The sequence below is a fragment of the Sinohyriopsis cumingii genome, chromosome 19 (assembly GCF_028554795.1).
Source record: "Sinohyriopsis cumingii isolate HCF-2022 chromosome 19, ASM2855479v2, whole genome shotgun sequence".
Classification (NCBI taxonomy): Eukaryota; Metazoa; Mollusca; class Bivalvia; order Unionida; family Unionidae; genus Sinohyriopsis; species Sinohyriopsis cumingii.
In genome coordinates, this window is record NC_142979.1 from 69,558,470 (window position 1) to 69,580,600 (window position 22,131).

The following is a 22,131-nucleotide window of genomic DNA, read 5'->3' on the forward strand; positions in this document are numbered from 1 at the left end:
GTAATATATCAAGACAGGCTATGGTACATCGTCACATTCAAGATTTTTGGAATTCATTCTGAGCATGGTATACTTCTGGACTAGTGATACAACCTTTGGTTTAGTTTGAATTTAATTCTTAATACTGTAAGTGACTTTGAATTTTCACTTTATACTCTAGTGAAATAAAGAGTTGTTGAATTTTACAAAACTTGACGGTATCGGTTCTTTCTGATACTAAGTTTAAGACTACAGGGTCGTAATAGCATTGAATAACGTGTCATCTTAAGGGGAGGAAACAGGCAATAGTTCACAGAGCTACAAAGAAAACAGCACATGGCATTGTCTTATTATATTTTTTGGTTTGCATTTTGTCGTACAGCCGTTATATGGTCCAAATGTGTCGTATCCTATTCATATAATGACAATATTTAACATTGGATATGGTTACCTGCGTGTGTGTACGCGGTGGGAATCATTAAGTAGTGCTTCATATATGTAATTTACACTTCTGAGGTGTGTGGGATAATAATATAAAAAGCATTCAGCAGATATTATGCACCTGACTTCACAGATGGAAAGAAATTGCTTAGTTTAGCATGCCAAATATAGTGTTAGGTTCTTGATATAGAATATATTATATTTGTTATGATCAGGGTTTTCTCTCCTCACTGAACATATTTATAATATTATATGTGAATTTGTGAAGACGTAATAGTTACGGGCGAGACTGAGAAAGGCCGATGAAATTAGCATGAAAATCGATTCAAAGTACGCCGGTAAATATGAATAGCAGCAGAAAATAATACAATCTACTCAGTTATGGTTAAAAATGATTTTGTATAATTAAAAAACACTGTACGCGAGTAAATACAGGATTTAAAAGTGGGTGGTTAAAGCTACACAGGTATGAAACCTTGCCTGGATATTAAAACAACCTGTCACATAATTAACCATTCAGGTGCCCATTCCTATTCGGTTTGCTGTCACAGCCACGGAGAAAATAATACGGCTAAGTTATTTCCCCTTTTATAGCCATGTCTTTACAATTTTACCCTGAATTAACATGTGGTGCAATGACGACGTTTATCCTGGATTATTATGTGGTACGATGACATTGTGCATGTATTTGGAGTGGTATGCGCTGATTCAAGAAATATGTTATAAGCGATGAAAACTAAATCGTGAAATCAAAATTCATAATGGGGACAAGGAAGGGTTCTCGTATTCAAATATTTGACATTGCTAAAACAATTATCAAATCGGACTCAAACATATCTCATAATAGACGGAATGCCTTAACTGCTGGTGAAAACGATAACGAATATGACACTCGCACACAAGACATCATAACCCTTAACGTTGGAGGCATACGACACGAGACAAAACTATCCACTTTACAAAAATGGCCAAACACACGACTACACTCCATAGCTGATACGGCGAAGGCTACGGGAAAGCGGGAATTTTATTTCGACAGGAATCCTCAAATATTTGTGCATATTCTTAACTATTACCGTATCGGAAAGTTACACATACCAAGCGATATTTGCGGACCGATGGCCAAGGCTGAAATTGACTACTGGGGGCTGGATGATAAGAAGATCGAGCAATGCTGCTGGGTAAATTACATCAGTTATGAGGATACAATGCAGATGCTGCAGAAGTTTGAAACGGATGAAGAAGCACGGTATAAGCCCGCACACATTGATGATCAGGCTTCCTTCTGGGCTCGGACCAGACCCAAACTATGGAAGGCCTTCCTGGATCCATATACTTCCAATAAAGCGATGGTAATCTTATTTTTTCGAAGCTATGCCGATTATTCACAAGATGTTACGGCCCATCTCCTACTATCGCCTTACTGTCTTATTTCATGGGCGCTATACTCATTTTGGGCAAGTAGGCATCGATTTTATATCTTAGTTAATAATTGAAAGAATCTAAGTGTTAAAAATCATTGATGACTACTTAGGTAAGGAAACCAGTAGAGATACTTTTTTAGTGTCATTTCTTTGATACTTATATTTTACAAAAGATTTCGTTTAGTAAAATTAGAAGTAATGGCCTCCCCTGGAATTGGATTGGCGTTGTCGGTCTGTTACAGGCTAGTTTCTGACCATATTTCAAACAGTAGAAAATGTTTCTCTACAACAATGGATCTAACCCAAATATATATTTATTGAGACTAATTTTCTTGTCTGAGCGGCTCTGAATGCTTACATTTTGCTGACATTAGCCGCTTCCAAAAGACAAAGGTATTCTGCATGCTAGAAAATTAATGTTGTGAGGAAGTTCTCAGATGTTTGTATAGAGTAGTCTTTTAATAGCTTGAGAATGGAGAATATCAACGATTATGGAGGGGTAAACACTCTACCTTGAACCGAGGATCAAACCCTTGACTTTAGAGGTGCATTACGAACTTACTACCGATGCACTTTCGATGCCTCATCGGGCCGATCTGGCATTGGTGTGTCTCTCTAGCTTGTATGGCTCACGTACCTTTTAGATGTAAACACACCTGGAGAAAAGGTGGTTTGCCATACACAATTATCCATATGGTTCCAATCCAATGTTGCTTTCACAACGAACTAATATTTCATATGTTAATCTTAAAAGTCCTACATTCACGTTTTGATCATTGTTCACGATCGGTCCTTCAGTATTAATTATGGCTCATTAATCTTCCTAATTTAAGGTCTTACTTTTGACGTCTACCTTTAATTGGGACTTGAAAAAATTGTTGGTAATGCTGACACTAATTTCTCGCCACTTTGCAGAATTAAACAAATCTGCTAATTTTCTGTCATAGTTGCAAAGATGGAGGGTCAAGCCTTTGCAGCATACTCTGGATGCATCCGTTTTCAACCGATCTATCGTCACCTTTTATTAGTCTTCCTAATTAAGGCTGAACACTTTCTAATCTTTAAGGATCGCTGTTATGGTAAGTGACCCAAATATTCACATTTCTTTCCGGTATAGAACGCATAAGATGCATATATTCGAAACACGTTTTATCTCTCTGGACAATAGCGGAGATTCCTGCGCAGGAATGCCTATGTTGAATTGATTTTTTGTAACGAGTTTTAGAAAGTATTATTTCTATTTTAGGTCATGATGCAATGAGGTGCTAATATACGGAGTTTTAGGAACTTGCAGAAGGATGCTGTTAATTAAGGTGTTAAATAAATAAGTTCATTTATTGTTAACATCAAAATATCGCATTTTCGTGCAGAAAGCCTTGCTCCAATGTGCTCCACTTTAAGTGAAAACATTTGCAACTGGATATCGTCTTCCGGCAATTTAAATGTATGTATAGTAGACGGACCTTACAGTCAGCTGTCAGATGTATGTCATGTATGTTGCATACAACATTCGACTATAGCAATACAGGGATTCTAATGAAACGCTGGTCAGTACGTTCCTGTGCCCTGACAAAAACTTGACCAGCTAAGAAGGCCATTGACTATAAAACAAATGTACAATTTCTTTTTTCATGACATCGATAATATTCATTACCATGATGAATACATTTTCACATTTATAATTATTGGTCTTCTCCTTCAATATAAAAATGTATGAGCCAGGTTTAACTGTTTTTGTCTTGAAAATAATACGACTATATGATTTGTCATGCTTAATATTCCTAAAATGTAGAAAGAAAAGAAACTTAAATAACGACCAGATACTTTATTAATTGAATGCAGTGTTGCACTGAGCTACACCATATTGCACATACAGAAAGGAGATATAGTAAATAAGATTTGAATCACGCATCAAATTCAGAACAGTCTTCTAACATGAGAGAGAGAGAGAGAGAGAATCTCGAAATCCATATAAATATGTGCATTTCAAATATTATATAACTTATGAATACTGAAGTTTTCTTTTTCAAATTATCTTATTCAGTTAAGCTAATAGACTAACACTGTTATTTGCATCCAGGAAATTTGTGAAAATCAGTTTTCCAATGATACTGTTAGTTGGAGCTTATAAATATATGACATAGGTAACTTAGGCAATTTAAGGTTAGATTTAGGGAGATATTGTATATGGAATTTGAGTTGGAGGAAATCAAGTAACATTTTCGTTTTAATAAAAGCATAATAGTTCCAATGGAAAGTGTGATATCGCTGCTTCACAAACGTTTGGTATAAAATAGGCATTAAAAGCAATGTACCAAACTAAACAGTTTGGTACAATTAATATCTATGAAGTCAAAGATGGAGGTTAATGTTAGGTTTATTTGATTTTATCTTACGTATATCTGTATTTTGTACTTGACCTTTGTCCAAGATGAAGTTAATTGTGTACCTAACCAGAGACCTTTAATTTGTAAACAATAACATATATACTATTTTTTTTATGATTGTTTAATCATATATTCATATTATTATTAATTGTAAACATGATTATGAAGTAAAATGAGTTAAAGGTTCATTCTTGATTCTGACCTTTTAAACTTCCAGAATGTGGATTTCCTATTAAATCTACAGAGTATTCTCAGTAAAAGGTAATCGCGACCTAGGTAATGGGGTATATACTCTTGTTTACATTGGGGTTATTTACTATTGCCTTAACATCTGAAGCAGAATAAGTCGTATTGTTGTGTCCAGCGTTTACTTTGGGTGGATATATTTATTTAAATTTTTATTCACTGGAATTGCAAAGGGATCAATACTATTCTTGGACTATAAGCATTAATTTGAAATTCTAGTGAATTCAGACAAGGATATATTGGGTTATATTACTGTGATACATGAAAAGACTGTTAACACATAACCACATTCCAGGCCATTGAGCCATTAGAACAGTTACGACAACAGGCACATCAACAGGTTCTATATCGGAATTTATTTGAAACACCAATGGAATTCAATTTGGACTTCATACATATGGACTTGTGCCCGAACTTTTAGGACTATTTGGGATTTATTTCACAATAATGTAAGTTCTCTTTTTCAATTTTCATTTTGTATAATAGGGAAAAGCAGTCTATCTTTCTTTCGTTCTATCTATCTATCTATCTATCTATCTATCTACCAATCCACCACCCACCCACCCATCCATCCACTGGGCAATATGCACATAATATTTCAGGATCAAGTCCAATGTTTGATAAGTTGTAATGGACGTGGACTAAAACGACCCTACCTATCGTGGCCATTTCGAATATCGTATTTATGTTGGAGTAATCCTTTGCTTGAGAAATTACGCTCGGCAACATTATTGCAGTCTTTTTCCAAAAATGGAATGGTGAAGTTTTCGGCGTCTTGAAGTCAAACTTGATCAGAAAACATTTAGTGATTTCATCGGTGTACAGGAATAATATACACCTCGCACAATATAAATTTATAGCATTAGAGCTTTAAGATGGTTATATTTGTTCACATAATGGTGGCGAGCCTAACGTGATCGTTTTTATTTTCGAAGGCAAAATTTGACCTGTTGCACAATGTCAGCACCCAACATGCATACATTTGAAAATATTAGAGGGCTATCGCACAATGACTCAAATAATCATGGATATATTATTTGATTCTGTTTAGATCTGGGTATCACGAACAATTTTGTACCAGGGTATATGCATTATTTCTGGACATACCGCGATACGTAATAAATTAACCGCAATTATATTAGCGAGCAACAATTTCATGCCCTGTGACAGGGGCCTTTGAATTTTAAGAAAAGTATTCAGATCTCACAGAAGTGAAAAATATCTATCTCTGATTTAAAGCAAAATAACACCGTGTTATGTTTGTTACATTAATTCAAAGCAAAATAACACCGTGTTATGTTTGTTACATTAATTCAAAGCAAAATAACACCGTGTTATGTTTGTTACATTAATTCAGAAAAAATGGATTATCTGAAGATAACGGAGTATAAAATATCTCAGCTGAAAAGAAATTCATGCTTCCCCCGCCCCCCGCAAGAAGAAATGACATGACCAGTATCTTTTAGTAGATCACTTTGTCATATGTGTTTTAATTGCTGTATAAGTTGTCTTCTGAGCACTGTAACTAAAGCAGAATGATTACATTTCCACTAGACACCCTCTAAAACATACTGATATTAGAAAGTTTGTTGATAAAAATAGGAAGTATTGACACTGAAGCCAATTATTTACTAGACACACTATTAATGTAATAAAAAGGGAAGAGCTGAATGTAATGTCAGCGCCTGTTTACGACATTTATCAAAAAACGGCACGCTGATACAGCAAATGAGAAAATATTGAGTGGACTAGAAAAGTTATGCAAAAGTCAACAGAAAACAAATGCTCTCCTGAATATCCTAGATTCATGTAGTTTATATACTATGCCTGAATGCATAGTGATGTGTCTATCAGTGTAAATAGTGCCTTGATATTGTAATCCTGAATGCGTAGTGATGTGTCTCTTGGTGTAAATAGTGCCTAGATATTGTAATCCTGAATGCGTAGTGATGTGTCTCTTGGTGTAAATAGTGCCTAAATATTGTAATCCTGAAGGGGTAGTGATGTGTCTCTTGGTGTAAATAGTGCCTAGGTGTATATAGTGCCGAGATATTGTAATCCTGGATGCATAGTGATGTGTCTGTCGGTGTACTAGCAGACATAATTTTTCTCCGTTTTAAAGCAGAAGTCTGCTTTTCTCCTGACTCGAATACGATTTTTCATGATATAGTCCGTTTTTTATACCATCTCCGATCCGGGTTTTTAAAAACAGCCTATCGAGTCCAATTCTGCAAGACTCTTGTAACTTATTCGTTCCAGATAATAGTTAGCACACAACTCTTGTAAAGAGTATTTTGATTGGTCAAATAATACATGTTCTTTGCACATTAACATGAAAACATAACTTTAAATGATGACATTTTAGTCCTGTTTTCAATCCGAAAGTTTCACACAAATTGGATTTGGCCAGAATATCTTTAACAACATCCTTTTCTTCCGCCATAATGGCATACGTAACATGTGCAATACATATTATTCAAGGTTCATTAATATAACTGTATTTGTAATTTTCCGAATTATTTGTGAGAAATACAACTAAGTCTCAGTGAAAAATGAAAAGATATTTAAAATACAGTTAAATCCATAACAAGCTTACTCGATATTTTATGCACACTTCTGGTTGATGTAATCTTCCGAAATACAGGTTCATTGAATAGATATTGTGATACGTACCACCGGAAATAATACTGCAGTAAACCGATATACCGGTAATATCGCGCACCTTTATAAATATTCAGAATCTATCCATATTTGTAATAAATATTCTAATTAACAAAACAAAATGTAAAAAAGTAACTTAACCAGTGCATTGTCTTCTCCCTTTACGAAATCCTTTTAAATTATCTACAAATGGATGTTTATTCCTTTTACCTCTGGAATGTTTCGTGTCCTTTATATATACAGAGTATACTACCTTGTTGTATGGATGTGCTTGAAATTTTGTAGAATGAATATCGTCGTTAGATCATTTGTATGTGTTGGGAAGGGGCCTTTATAGTGAAACATATTGTTTAGAATCCTATACTGTTTAATAAAATGACAGTAACGAATGTTTAAAATAATTCACATTATCTTTCTGCGCGATACAATACGAGACTGGCCTTGACATCGACTTCAGGATGAAAAATACAGCATGTGACAATGTATGCTGTAAAATAAGGATCGAAGGTTGAAAGAAATTGTATTTGTTCAACAAAAAATGCTATACGTATCAAAACTAACCTCAGACACCGATATATGTGGCGGATCGCAAAGAATAAAGCTTGCAGAACACAATGCATGTCGAACTGAACACGACCCCTCTTTCTCGTTCACCCTGTCTCTCTCCTAAATTGTTCAAGTTGCCCGCGGGTAAGTAGTTTGCAATCTTGATAAAGCCAAAACCTAATTTTAGTTTGTCCCGAACATCGCTCAAGTGCATTTGTCAAGCCTTGGACGGTATTAATTTCTGAAAACTAAAATAAGGCTCGTTGTGGATATGTTGTACTGGTTCAGTTTTAATACGTGGACAGGTGATGGTTTTGGGGAAAAAAGAGTTGGCAATAACATTAAGTTTATGATTGTTATTAATTTATCCAGTTATATCTGGAGAGGGAAAAGAGTTGGGTTTGTGAAAAAATTAAATTAAACTGTTTCTTGGAATGTTATAGTGGCTCAGTAAATACAGGTCATATACTACTTTTTTGTTATGGTGTTGTTGTGGCATGATGTCTTGGACAGTGCACAAGTGTGTAAGTTGGCATTTCCTGTTCATACCTTCCTTCCTATGGTTGGTTTGTAAAGGGAAAATGTTGCATAGTGAAGGTGGATGTTCATGTTCAATAAGTGATACTATTCATGGCTTTACCGGCTACTTTATCATCCCATCCTCCACACGTCTGTTTACAGTTTTGTAGTTTTTAAGTGTATTTTTGTGAGTTATCAGAAGTCTTTGTCAGTCAAGGTAGGTACTGACTCAAGGAGTTTCACCATGTTAAATACAGATAAGATCCATACTATTGTGTTATCTACTTAGTTTTAGACACTTCGTGTTGTCGTAATAAGCGCTTACTGGGTTGTTAGCTGTTGCGTGTCATCTTCTTACCATCGCGATTATTCAACAGATTCCCTTCTCAATGAATACGTGCATGTCAGTGTCACTTAGCAGCTCAAAAATAGCACCAGTTAGCTGCAGAAGTGCATCCGTAGTAAATTCCTGGTCCGCTGTAGTAATGAGCTATGTAATGGCCGTAGTTCTGCAGCGATGTGTCGTGAAATACACTAAGCAGAGGTCGTGGTGTATAAAACGAACCCCTTTTCGTCAAAGCGAACTTTAAAATGATTACAGTAAAAGTCATGTAGCTGGTGCTTGCTGTGGTCTGTAGCAAGGTCATGGTAGTCTTGCACGTTTTGGCAGTCATATACCTTCCACACTCTCCGTGCATGATGTTTATCTGTTATAGCGACACGGGTTAGCTAACTATGGAAGACGGATATTTGCCAAAGCTATGTTTCTTCGAATCGCTCCTAGCTATTTGTATATTCTTATTGGTATTCGGGTTACGCCCATGCTTAACAAAATTTTCATATCAGCTGCAAGTGCCGTGTGCTTTTGTATGACACATTTTGCCTCATTTGGAAGGTCATCTAATATCTTTTCGATGGTGCGTTTAATAAACTAGGATCTATCAATATCTATTTATCTGTCTGTCTGTCTGTCTATCTATCTATCTATCTATCTATCTATCTATCTATCTATCTGTCTGTCTGTCTGTCTGTCTGTCTATCTATCTATCTATGTTGACGCAGTCACACTTGACTATTAAGCAACGGGTGGTCCGTGATCAAAGACAAAGTAAAAACGGAAGTGATAGGACATTCAGAATAGTAATGAGAGGAAAGGCAGAAAAAAGCAAAGGAATATCAGTGTACGTTTACGTCCCTTCATACTCACACCAATCCGGTTACCGTAGCGGCGATGAGATATGGAACCTCAATTGGTATAGCACTAATACTCATTAGGTCTTATTTGTAGCTGACTAGTTCATTAGAATGCGATTTTGGAAAGCTCCTGATTGTGAGATACCAAGTTAGGAGTTTCTGCAATTATTGTTAGGAACTTGTTCCAAGTCCCAATTGTACATGGGAAGAAGTTGAAATTTAAACAATTTGTCGATGCTGACTTTAATTGGAAGTGTTTCATGCGGTTTGCCGTCGTTTGGCTATATGCCAGGGTCAGGTATTTGTTCGCTGGCATCTCCGCTAGGTTGTTTGCAATCTTCTACAACATGGTCAGCTGGGCCTAGGTTGCCTGGATTCGAGTGATTCCCACTGGAGATAGTTCAACATTGCACTGACACTGCTAGTGTTACGATATTTATTTGTGGTGAATCTATAGCAGCTTTCATCTGAACCATCTCTATCTTATCTATTAGATCTTTATTATGTGGGTTCCACACAGTCGAGCAGTACTCATGACCTGGTCGAACCAAAGTGAATTATGCCGAACTTTTTACTTCTTCACTGTTGATTTGGAGATTGCGGTGCAGGAAACGAAGGTTACAGTTCCCTATTTTCACTATCTTGTCTATGTGCCTTTTCTAAGAGATATTGTTTTACCTGCTCATTGGCTAACTTGTGCCCCTTACGTGTATATTCGGACAAGACTGGTGATTTGTTTCCTGTAAACTCTTAGGATTCTGCATTTTTTGAGTGGAACGACATACCCCAAGTTCTTTCCCAGAGGGCCAGTTGGTTCTGGTCTTCTTGAAGGATCTCACAGTACATGGAGACGTTTATTTTCCGGTAGGCTATGCAGTCATCGATATTCACGAGGAAGAGGATTGGACCCAAAACGCTCCCTTGAGGTACACCACTAACAACTGATGCTGCGTTTGAGTTTGCTTCATCTACTATAATCTCTGATCCATTTCTGGGTGTTACTCTTGATACCATAGTGGTCCAACTTACTGAGGTGTCTTTCATGGGGGACACTATCAAAAACCTTACTGAAGTCAAGGATTGTAAAGCATACTGCTTTCCTCTGTGAAGGGATTTGGAGATCTCATCCTCTAGGGTTATGAACTGTGTTTCACAGCTTCATCTGGCACGGAAACCATGCTGGCAGTCTGTTAGAATGTTGTAACGATCTAGATGTTGCTGACTGTGATGTGTTCTAGCATTTTGCAGCAGATACATGTAAGGGAGAAAGGTCAATATTTGCTGGCCTTGATTCTTTCTCCATGTTCGAAGGTAACTGTAACGTTTGCTGTTTTTCAAACATCGGGAACATAACCTGTTGTAAATATAACTCAAGCATGGTGCACACTCTTCTGCCAGATCTTTCAGGATCCTTGCTGGAATCATGTATAGTCCTGTAGCTTTCTGCAGGTTAATTTTCCACAACAAGCTGTATGCACATTCTTCAGTAACTTGGATGTCATGCATTGGTTGGCAACGACCTCCAGGTAGGCTTGATAGATCACTCTTATCCTCTTTTGTGAAGACTGACTGGTCTTGCGATTCAGTATGTTAGTCTTGTCGGATGCCTCTGAATCTAGTTTCCCCGTGTTACTTGTGTGGTGCCACACCACAGTTGTCTCTACGTAAGGACTTGGTGTAATTCCAAAAATCTCTTTTGCTTGTTTGGTTGATGTTCTTGTTTTGGATTATCAACTTCTATCAAATAGGCTGGTGCCTCGCTAATGGCATGCCTAAGATCTGAATTTGGCTTATCAGATATAGGTCTGTCATTGTTTAAAATAATGTTATGTTGACAATTTCTTCTGCTACATGTAAAACAAGACGTGATGAGCTGGCCTCGATTAACCAGAGACTCTGATGAACTCGTTCGCGCATGCTGACCGGGGATGTTAAGCGCTCACTCATGCACGCTAGCTGGAGCTAACAGGGGGATTGGAAGAACTTGCTCGTTACTCTTCTGTGCGGTTGATAAACGAAGTCTGACAAGTGGCAACAACCAATATGATATGCATCGCGATGGCCCGAGTCCAGACATGTGTCATCTTCGTGCCGTGGCAAAACAGGGTCCCAGTGGGACATACCATAGGTATACCTGACGAGAGCCTGAACCCAAACATTCGTTTCCAAACTACAAGTCTCAATATCTTTTCAAGAAAGGTCTTAACAAACAAATATCTCACATGATTCAACAATATGATTTCCTCTTGTTATGTTGTTTATCTTTCTTCTCGGAATTATCAGTTTAATTATTAATTTTCACTATGAAGTTTAGTAAGTTAAGTCATTACTTTGGCTAGTGAATATTTTGGTTAAAGCGTATAATGATATTTATTTAAAGACTTTTCCATGCTTTTCCCTCTTCTAAATTATATGAATTAGATTCATTTTTAAGTTCTTTTCTTATAATGAAACTACAAATTGGTATCTCTTCGTTATACGAATTGTGTTAGATGGTGAAAGTGAGTGCTGTCCTTTCTGATCAGTTCTTTTATGTATTTATTTATTAATTTCCATCATTGATTATATTTATAAAGCTGTATGAGTCTTCTAGGCTGAAATAGATCTATATTGTTTTGATTCCAGATATGAGCGTTTTCGTTTTGCTGCGAATATATAATAAATTTTCTTAAATTATAGAGTAATGCTTTCCACGACTGACATTGTACATTTTTCTCAAGTTTAATACAAAATGTCATAAAATTAATTCCAAAATTTTCATCAAAGTCAGAATTTCCAAGACAAAGTGGAACATTGTCAATTCAATACTTGCTTAATCCAACACTTTACGACCATTATCGCAGAATTGTGATAAGAAGCTAAAATGTCCAAATCATCGTGTGTTAGCAACACTGTCTTGCCATGATATATTCAGCTCTATTCAATAATTGCTTAATCTAACGCCACTCCATCATTATTCCAGAATATTCGTAAGAAACCAAAATGCCTTGTAGCTGTCTTATCTCACCTACGTGATACACTGAGTTCAATTTGTCTTTTTGCTCTTCAATTCAAACGCGAGACCAATGCATTTAAATATTACATTAATGTGTTTATGATTCAAGTAAATACTATAGTATTAATGAAGTGTAAAGAGAAACAAGTATTCTCCTTGAAAATTGTTCATTAAAACAAATTTCAATCAAGTCATAGTATTCTTTCGTACACACACACACACACACACACACACACACACACACAAGGCTGGTAGTGTTATCCCTGGATCCTCGAAGAGAATGCTTGATATCATTAATAACATTTTTAAATACAAAGAAGTAATATTATCATCCATGCTAGAGAATATTTAACTTCTACTGAACGGAGATTCGAACATGGGTTTGTCATTTTACAGTTGTCCGGTAATTATTCTCGTCTAAGTCAGTATTGACAGTGTACTTAGATGATGATTAATTATCAGGTCGATATGCGCTTGTGTCTCCTACCTACTAATGCGTGTATCAGAGACTTTGTAACATCATTTATGGTGAATTAGGCATGGTCGCAAGGGTATAGGGTTTGGTACGTGCAGGCAAGGAGATGGGTTCTGTTAAGCACCAGATTTCAACTGCATATTAAAAAAGCTGTTGAGATTGTACATTACATTCAGACATAGTAAAAATGGTGAAAATAGGTAGAAATTTTACAACTAAAAAAAATATTTCACGTGATAAGCACAATTTGATCTACGTAATGTACTAATTGAACTGTAGAAAGGCAAGATGGAGTCGAAACCGAAAAGTAATGCTTGCGTTTGTATGGAGTGGGTGGGTGGATGTTTTCGGACTTATGACTCAACGGAAAAAATTCAAATATATGTCTTAACAGAAATATAGATAACTGAGAGCAAATGTAGTTGATCATCGGCTGGTCAAAAGTGGAGAGAATAAAAAGAGAATATTTATGGATTAACATTTAGGAGCCGAAATGATTCCACTGACAGTGTAATCTCAAGCTTGTTTCTATGCAGTTTTATGCTTTTCTCAAACCGTTTTTTTATGCTAAGCATTGTACAAAACCATTGAGACAGTATTTATCATTTAATTGCATCTATCTATATGTCTGTCCGTCTATCTATTTACATACGTGCCATCCTCTCTATCAAGATATCAGTTTGCCGCTTGCGCTCTTTATCTATTTGTCTTAATTTTTTCTTAGGGAACAGTATTGTACACTTCATGTGGGAAAAAGCTTCAGCTAGATTTATGGTAGGTTTAGAGTTACAACAACAAGTTTAAAAATCACCGTATTATTTTAAGTCTCATTCCGTAAAGTTATTTTCATTACGAACCAAATAAGTTGACAAAGCATATTTAAATGTAATGACCATACATATTCAAGTAAGAAGTCAACTTGAATATTATTCCAAATGAACGCATTGGATATAAAAATGATGTACTTCAAATTATTTCCTTCCTACACTACTTCTATCAATGCATTCTTCTTGCCGCGCGAGACTGTCAGATATTGCATTATTTTGTATGTTTTCAGATCTATGCCATTCTTTCCTTGATTGTCGTCCTCGTGTCCATTACTGTTTTTGTGATGGAAACCTTGCCAGGGTTTTGGTCAGTTACCGAGCATGCCCGCAGCGGTTCCAGAAACATCACTAGCCAAGACTTACGCGATGAACTAGAGATTTTCACGGATATTTCTCCACGGGACATTTTATTAATCATCGATAATGCCTGCAACATATTTTTCTTTATTGAATTCATTGTCAAATTTATAGCCTCACCAAGTAGACTGAAGTTTTTCAGATCGCTGAGCACGTTTATTGAGATGCTTGCTCTAGTACCTTATTACATAGGAATAATGATCGTCATGCTTCACCCAGATCCGATTATAATTTTCGATTTCATCCGGGTGCTTTTCGCCACACGTGTTTTGAGAATATTCAGAATATTTGTGTTAGTGAAGCATTTCTTGGCATTAAAGATTTTGATGTATACCATTAGTGCCAGCACAAAAGAACTTCTTTTATTACTGATGGTGTTTCTCATTGGAGTTATTATATTTTCATGTATTGAGTACTACATGGAAATATTTTCGGGAATTGACACAGATATTGTACATATACCGGCGGCTTTTTGGTGGGCCGTTGTTACAATGACAACAGTTGGTTACGGTGACATTGTGCCAAAATCTGTTCTAGGTCGTATTGTCGGTGCATGTTGCGCTGTTAGTGGTGTTTTAGTCATAGCCCTCTCAGTGCCAGTCATTGTAAATAATTTTACAATTTATTATTTGCATGCTCAGGCTAGAGACAAACTCAGAAAAAAGAAAAAGAACAGCGAGCAGGCGCATAAATGGAACCATCTGATGCAAGGGATCAAAGAAAATTTGAATAGAAAGGGTATTTTTGGAAGATTGAAGAGAAAACCTAAGTCAAATTCTGTTGACGCCTTAGCTGTAGGCGAATTAAAAGATAGTCAAGATAATGGGGGATTTTCCACAGCAACTGAAGTTCAACATATAAGACTCAATCAAGATGGTGCTAACGATAGGCCTACTCTACACGAGACCGTGCCAGAACGGAAGTAGATAATTGCACATTCATTGGTAAAAATGGAGATGAAACCTAGCTCAAACGGAATCAGTGTTAGTGATAGAGATCCAGTCAAAAACACAGTAAATTCCGAGAGCAAGAGGGTACGAGGTGATCATGAGCGGAAAAGAGTTCAGCCTTTTATTATTGCTGTTCAAACTTATGAATAGATTGTGAGAGTAACATACATCCATACGAAATATCAAACAACGGCTCGCTGTTAACATATTTGTCGGATACAGCGTGAATGGAACTTCTTTAACCCTTTGGGAAATGCAGTAAATTATTGAAAGATTATGTTTATTCCATTTAATTGGTTGAAAGTTTCTACATAACATGATACATTTTATTCCAGCATTAACAGATTAATGTATTTTTTATTTAAATTCGATATTCAAGATTGCAAGATCGTAAACATTTTTGAATTGATTTTATATTGTTTTGTAGGAAATAGAAGCATAATGATTAAACACATATTTGACTTGTATCCATATTTTCTTGTTTTACCAGGGCATCTTATGATTCAATCTAAGTAAATAAAACTCATATATGGGAAAGTGTGATTGGAGATGGTAGCTAACAATGTGAACAGAATACATACAGAGGCTTGAAGTAACATGTATTCAAGGCAAATGTAGTCAGGTTTAGCAAATACAGACCAGCAATACATAATTAAATGGAATACTTGATAATATTAACGAAAATGTAAATGACAACCAACGCATTAGTTTGTTACTGCAAGTCAAAACAGTGATTTATATATTATTCTACCTCCATCATATGAAAATCAAGAGGCCGGGTATATGTCAAACAGAACAATTTAGATACAATTAACCATGTGCCAGAACATGCATCATTTTAAATGTAAGATCTTGAATCTGTGGGTGAAGTACGGATCGCGGTGGTTGCATGTGCCCAGATAAGTTTGTGTTCAATGGTAAACATACAACTTTGTATCTAAGAACACATGCAGTGTCAATGAAATTAAATCACTTATAGATGAAATTAGTTCATGTTATACTGGGCAAAAATACAACTTCAGCTGAGAGAGAGAGAGAGAGAGAGAGAGAGCTAGCTTGAGCTTTGGATTTTTAACGTAGCTTTAACAATTTTTCAGTCATATCGCTACGATGTCTGCAGTGTGGCAATTTATAGTGATGTCTAGCACTGGGGCATCATGCCGCAGACATGTAGCATGATGTCCCACCCAGTCACATTATTCTGACACCAGGCCGACCAGTCCTAACACAAACCTCTTAATGCTGAGCGCCAAGCGAGGCAGGTGTTAGTGCCATTTTTGTAAGTCTTTGGTATGGCTCGGCCGGGGATCGAACCCACGACTTCCTGCATCCGAGAGAGAGAGAGAGAGAGAGAGAGAGAGAGAGAGAGAGAGAGAGAGAGAGATTCTAATACTAATATAAAATCAACGCCAATTACCAACAACAAATATATATTAAAACGAGAAACGGTAGTATGCTTGTGGCAAAAACTGGTGGGTCTATTTATTGTTCTTAGCCATTAATTAAGATTAAGTCGACCCACTCATCAATTTGCTTCTTATACATGACATAATTGGAAACGGTTATTAGCTTAACTTAGATCTTGCGTATGCAGATATGGGCATTGAGTTCTCTAATATTTGTAGAAAATTTGGTTAATGAAAATTATATATATATATAAGTAGTGAAGTGGGATACTTTACGGACAATGGAAATTCCAGTCAAAACACCCCTGGGACACTTTACGGACAATGGAAATTTAACATGGCGAAAAATCGTGGGAACATATACGGACAAGGGGAATTAACATGGGAATAAATCGTGGGACACTTTACGGACAAGGGGAATTTAACATGGGAATAAATCGTGGGACAATCTACGGACAAGGGGAATTTAACATGGGATTTTTTTAAAAAAAAATTTTTTTAAAAAAGGGGTAGGCAATTCAAAGACTATCTCTTTTCGAGAAATATGGCTGGCCCTGAAAAGGGCCTTTGGTTTATGTTAATATGCCCTTAACATAAAGGGCATTTGCGACATCTTCTTGTCCTCAAACTTCGTCTTACAGCAGGGCCATACATCAGAGTCCTCTTGAGGCAACCTTGTCTCTCTATATAGACTCTTCTTATCCACAGGCTGCTGTTGGTCCTGTGGACAACGGTCCACTTGGATCGGATATACATGAGCATGTCCGTCCTGAACATCATTGTTGACACAAGGGTTGAAGATTCAACGTCTGTCCACATGTTGAGGCTCCGAGAATAGGTGAATCAATGCAGTGAACGGCGCTTATTTATAGGGACAGAAAGGATTGAAACGGATTGAGTTCATTCACCAATCCGAACACGCGTTACAGAATTCAGTCAGCTCGCATCCAATCCGAAGAGAGTAGTCTGTGACGTCACGTAGTCAATATAGATTCGCTAGCGCTTGTGTGCAGTCAATCTATGCGACAGTGATTCAACATGACGGAAACTCAGAAAACGATCCATTGGGGTGCACCATCAGGGGAGACTGCCCAAGGGAACTCGGACTTACTTTCAGAAGAGGTGAATTGGGATTTTGTGGATTTTCTCTCCTCGCAAGAATTTGTTCCGGAACCTTCGTTACCTTCTTCGTTACCGCAAGTGGAGAATTTTAGACAGAGACAAAAAGAAGAATTGGAGAAATTTATACAACGACAAAAGGAAGCGGAACAGGCTTTTCTCCTACAGCAACAGCAACAAGAAGAAGAGGTAAGAAAAAAACAACAGCAGCAACAGCAAGAAGAAGTAGCAGCAAAGAAACAAGAGGGTGAAAATCAAACGGTCACGGTACTGTTGGACATTTTAGCAGAGTTAAGAAGTCTGAAACAAATGTATCAGACTTCTTTATCACGACCGAAGAGAATACGACCTTCCTGAGCCAAACATGTCAACCCTGTGACTAAGCCTACCGTACCACCCTTAGTGATTTCAACCCAATCATTATCAACATTACGCAGTCCAGAAGTAGGCCTTGGACGTGGCAAAGGCATAAGGCAGTTAAAGTTGATTGCTTAAACTCACCCTTTCACCATGAAGAAAAAAGGCCCTTTTCAGGGCCACCCACATTTCTCGAAAAGAAATACAATTTCAATTTGCCAATAACTCAAAAAAAAATAAACCCCACCCATGTTACCCTTTTAGTACGTGTCTGTGTATGAGTGCGTGAGTGTAGCTTCTTATTTTAAAATCAAAACTCAAAGACTCTTACCTTATATCATTCATTTATTCTTTTCTCCATTTTTTACAATCCAATTCACAATTCACAACACAACACTTTAATAAAAAGTTCATTGATTTCTTCTTTTCTCCTTGTTTAGTCTCTCTGTTTTTTGAATTTCTTCACCGTCACACTCTTTTCCTCTTCTTCTTCCTCCTCGCTTTCTTCCCTTCTTCTTTTCTTCTCCTGTTTCTTTTTCTTCACCTGTCTTCTTTCTTCCTCAGAAGAATCCCTCTCTTCCTCTGAAGAATCCCTCTCTTCTTCTGAAGAATTCCTCTTTTCTTCTGACTCCTCTTGTTTCTTTTTTGGGCAATCTGGAGACCAATGTCCTTTTTCTTGACAATAATAACAGGTATCTTGACTTTTGTCTTTTTTATCCCCTGTTGTTTTTCTTTTTTGACGGTCTGGACACTCTGAAGACCAATGCCCTTTCTTCTGACAGATATAGCAAGTATCTTGACTTTTATCTCTAAAGGAAGGAGAGTAGTCCGTAGGCTGGTCTGAAGAGAATTTTCTAATGACCCCTCGCAAAGCTCTGACGAAACGTTCCATCTGGTTAGTCTCTTCCATCGTTGTGCTCGGCTTGAGAGTGAAATGAATAGTGAAAGGACAAGACACACACCCTTTTATATACGCTGGTCTGCTATGACTATAAAGTAGTTTATGGTGTTTGAACTTGAGTCATTTGACTTTTTGCTTTCAAGATGAAACGATCCCATTCATTCGAGAAGAAAGAAGAAGAAGAAAGTAAGAGGCAGAAACGTGATCTATCGCCTCGTACCAGGGCTGAAATCTTGGCACAAATTCATGCCAGTGATTTCGAAGAGGACATGAGTGAACCAGAATCCGAACCCTCTAAACCAAGTTCACCACCCTTAGTCAACCCTGAAAAGTACTATTCCATTCGAGAGACGGAAAAGCGCTCCTCTAGAAAATTTAGAACCACGGCTTACAAATACACGGTGAAGTTTAAAGATTTCAAGTCCGAAGTGCCGTTAGAGAAAGCACCCTGTGGCATTCCTGAGATGCAAAAATTGCAAGATGCCCTAGCTCCACGCTACACCTTGAAAGTGCACCCTCAAGAAATGCGCGGGCCTCTATTGTTTCGAGGCCAAGATTTTAAGGACGGAAAATACATTCATGTTTATCATCACGATGACCATTTCGATACCATTACCAGTATCACCGGATTCCTGGGATACGGTTATTACTGTGAGAAATGTGACTATGGTTATAATAATCGAGAGCAACACAAACATTGTGGATGGAAATGCTCAGGATGTTTGGCCTCTCCACCCTGTCTGAGCGAAGAACCAGTGCCTTGTTCCACTTGTCTGCGCACGTTTGTCAGCCCTACCTGTTACCAACAACATTTGAAAACACAAGGTTCACAGAAGAAATGTGCTTGTCAACTCCTGAGATTGTGCTCTACGTGTGGACAAGGCATACTTACCAACAATGCCAAGGCACACGTATGTCGAGGAAAGAAAAAATGTCACATTTGTCACCACATCGTGGATTTGGAACACCAATGTTACGTGCAAAAATACCAACCCCCACCAGAGAAAGAGGACGGTCACAAGAAGAAAGGCAATTTCATCTTTTTCGATTTCGAATGCATGCAAGAGACTGGCATTCACATCCCTAATTTCTGCGTGGCTCATCGAGCGTGCGAGAAGTGCATTCAAGAACCTATCTTCAGTCATTGCCCTCACTGCAGCAAGATTCCTGGAGGACGTGAAAAAATCTTTCGGGGACCGAACACGTTAGCCGATTTTGCCCAATGGGTCTTAGACCCCGTCGACAAGACGTGGAGCCAAGAGGACATCGAACGTTACGGAGATTGTCATCGTCATGCCACGGTGATGGCTCACAATTTTTCCGGATACGATGGACAGTTTCTTCTCAGATACTATACGGAACAAGGCACCGAGCGTCCTAAAGTGACTTTGAACGGAGCCAAAATCATTTTCATGCAAGTGGGACAAGTACAGTTTAAAGATTCGATGAGTTACTTGGCCATGCCTTTGAGTCGAATGCCTAAAACGTTTGGAATGACAGAAATGGCTAAAGGGTACTTTCCACACTTTTTCAATACGGAAGCCAATCAACACGCCGTTCTACCCCATTTGCCTGAGGCTCACTATTACGACCCCGACAACATGCGTACCGAACAACGAGAAGCTTTCTACGCTTGGTACCAGGCTCACGCCTCGGACCCTTTCGACTTTCAGGAAGAAATGCTAAAGTATTGTCGTTCCGACGTGGACATTTTACGGCGTTGCTGTGGAAAATTTCGAGAACTGTTCATGGAACACGGAGGGGTGGATCCTTTGAAAGAAGCTTGCACCATTGCCAAAGCGTGTTCCCTAGTGTATCGACAACGATTCATGCCTGAAAACACCGTGGCTGTCATCAGCCCTCAAACGACCCACTTTGTCAAACGTCAATACTCGGTCAAAGCCCTACGTTGGTTACATTACTTGTGCGACAAGGAAGACAAGTGGATTCAGCATGCCCGCAACGGAGGGGGCGAAAAGACCATCGGAACGTATTCGGTCGATGGCTGGGACTTAGAAAACCCCAAGATCGTGTACGAGTTTAACGGTTGCTTATTTCACGGATGTCTCGTCTGTTACCCTGACCGTGGCACTAAAAATCAGTTTTTGCAACGAACCATGGAAGACTTGTACCAGGACACTTGTCAGCGACGCCTAAAGTTAGAACAGGAAGGATACCAAGTGGTGGAAATGTGGGAACACGAGTACGATCACCGTATGAAAACCGATCCCGAGTTTAAACGCCTCGTGGAAAGTTACCAGTTCATGGACCCGCTGAACCCGAGGGATAGTTTGTACGGAGGAAGGACCAATGCCACCTGTTTGCTGTACCAAGCCGACGAAGAGATAGGAGAAGAAATCAAATACTTGGACGTGTGTTCGCTGTATCCCTACGTGTGCAAATATTGTCGCTTTCCTGTAGGGCACCCGCAATTGTTCACGGAACACATCGACCTGAAAAACATTCGACAATACGAAGGCTTGATCAAGTGTAAAGTTTTGCCTCCCACGAACCTCTACCATCCCGTCTTACCTCACCATTGTCAAGGCAAATTGATGTTTCCCTTGTGCCGTACTTGTGCCGAAACGTGCAACCAAGATCAACCTTGTCAGCACAGCCAGGAAGAACGGGCCTTGACGGGAACCTGGGTCAGCGTAGAATTGTTCAAAGCTCTGGACATGGGATACCAACTGTTAGAAGTGTACGAAATTTGCCACTTTCCCAAGACACAACAGTATTGCAAGGGTGATCCCAGTCAGAAAGGCATTTTCGCAGACTACGTGGATGCCTTTTTGAAACTGAAGCAAGAAGCCAGCGGCTATCCTTCCTGGTGTCACACTCCCGAAGACCAAATACAATTCAAAGAGAAATACTACGAACAAGAAGGCATCACTTTAGACCACATCGAGAAAAACGAAGGCAGGCGATCGTTTGCCAAAGTGATGTTAAATTGCTTGTGGGGTAAAATGGCACAACGACCGTGTTTACCCAAGACGGAATATTTGACAGAACCTTCCCGCTACTTCCAGATGATTCACGACAAAACCAAATACATGAAACACGTGGACGTCGTTCGAGAGAATTTGATCTTGGTCAATTACGAAGAAGATCTGGACTTTGTGCAAGACGACCCTTTTGGAAATGTCATCATTGCGGCTTACGTGACAGCCCATGCTCGCTTAAAATTGTACGAAGCTTTAGAACTGTTAGGGGAACGCGTCCTGTACTTTGACACGGACAGTTGCATTTACATCCATCACCCGATTCAACATCACCCTAACATCGAAGGAGACCGTTTAGGAGCCTGGACAGACGAGCATCCCGACGACAAGATTCTAAGTTTTGTC

General features: G+C 38.2%; 1 protein-coding gene across 1 annotated transcript; it reads left to right on the forward strand.

Moving 5' to 3' along the window:
• The first annotated feature begins 948 nt into the window (after positions 1 to 948).
• On the forward strand, positions 949 to 15,468 carry LOC149775913 (potassium voltage-gated channel protein Shaw-like). The gene is made up of 2 exons (XM_089943706.1): positions 949 to 1,772; positions 13,925 to 15,468. The coding sequence occupies exons 1-2, from the start codon at positions 1,182 to 1,184 to the stop codon at positions 14,975 to 14,977; spliced, it is 1,644 nt and encodes a 547-aa protein (XP_089799832.1). The 5' UTR covers positions 949 to 1,181; the 3' UTR covers positions 14,978 to 15,468.
• Positions 15,469 to 22,131: the final 6,663 nt, after the last annotated feature.

Bases quoted from the DNA above. Each gene is read 5' to 3' on its own strand.
- LOC149775913 (XM_089943706.1), top strand. From the start codon at position 1,182: ATGGGGACAAGGAAGGGTTCTCGTATTCAAATATTTGACATTGCTAAA. The intron at 1,773-13,924 runs GTAATCTTATTT...GTATGTTTTCAG, and splicing joins ATACTTCCAATAAAGCGATG to ATCTATGCCATTCTTTCCTT.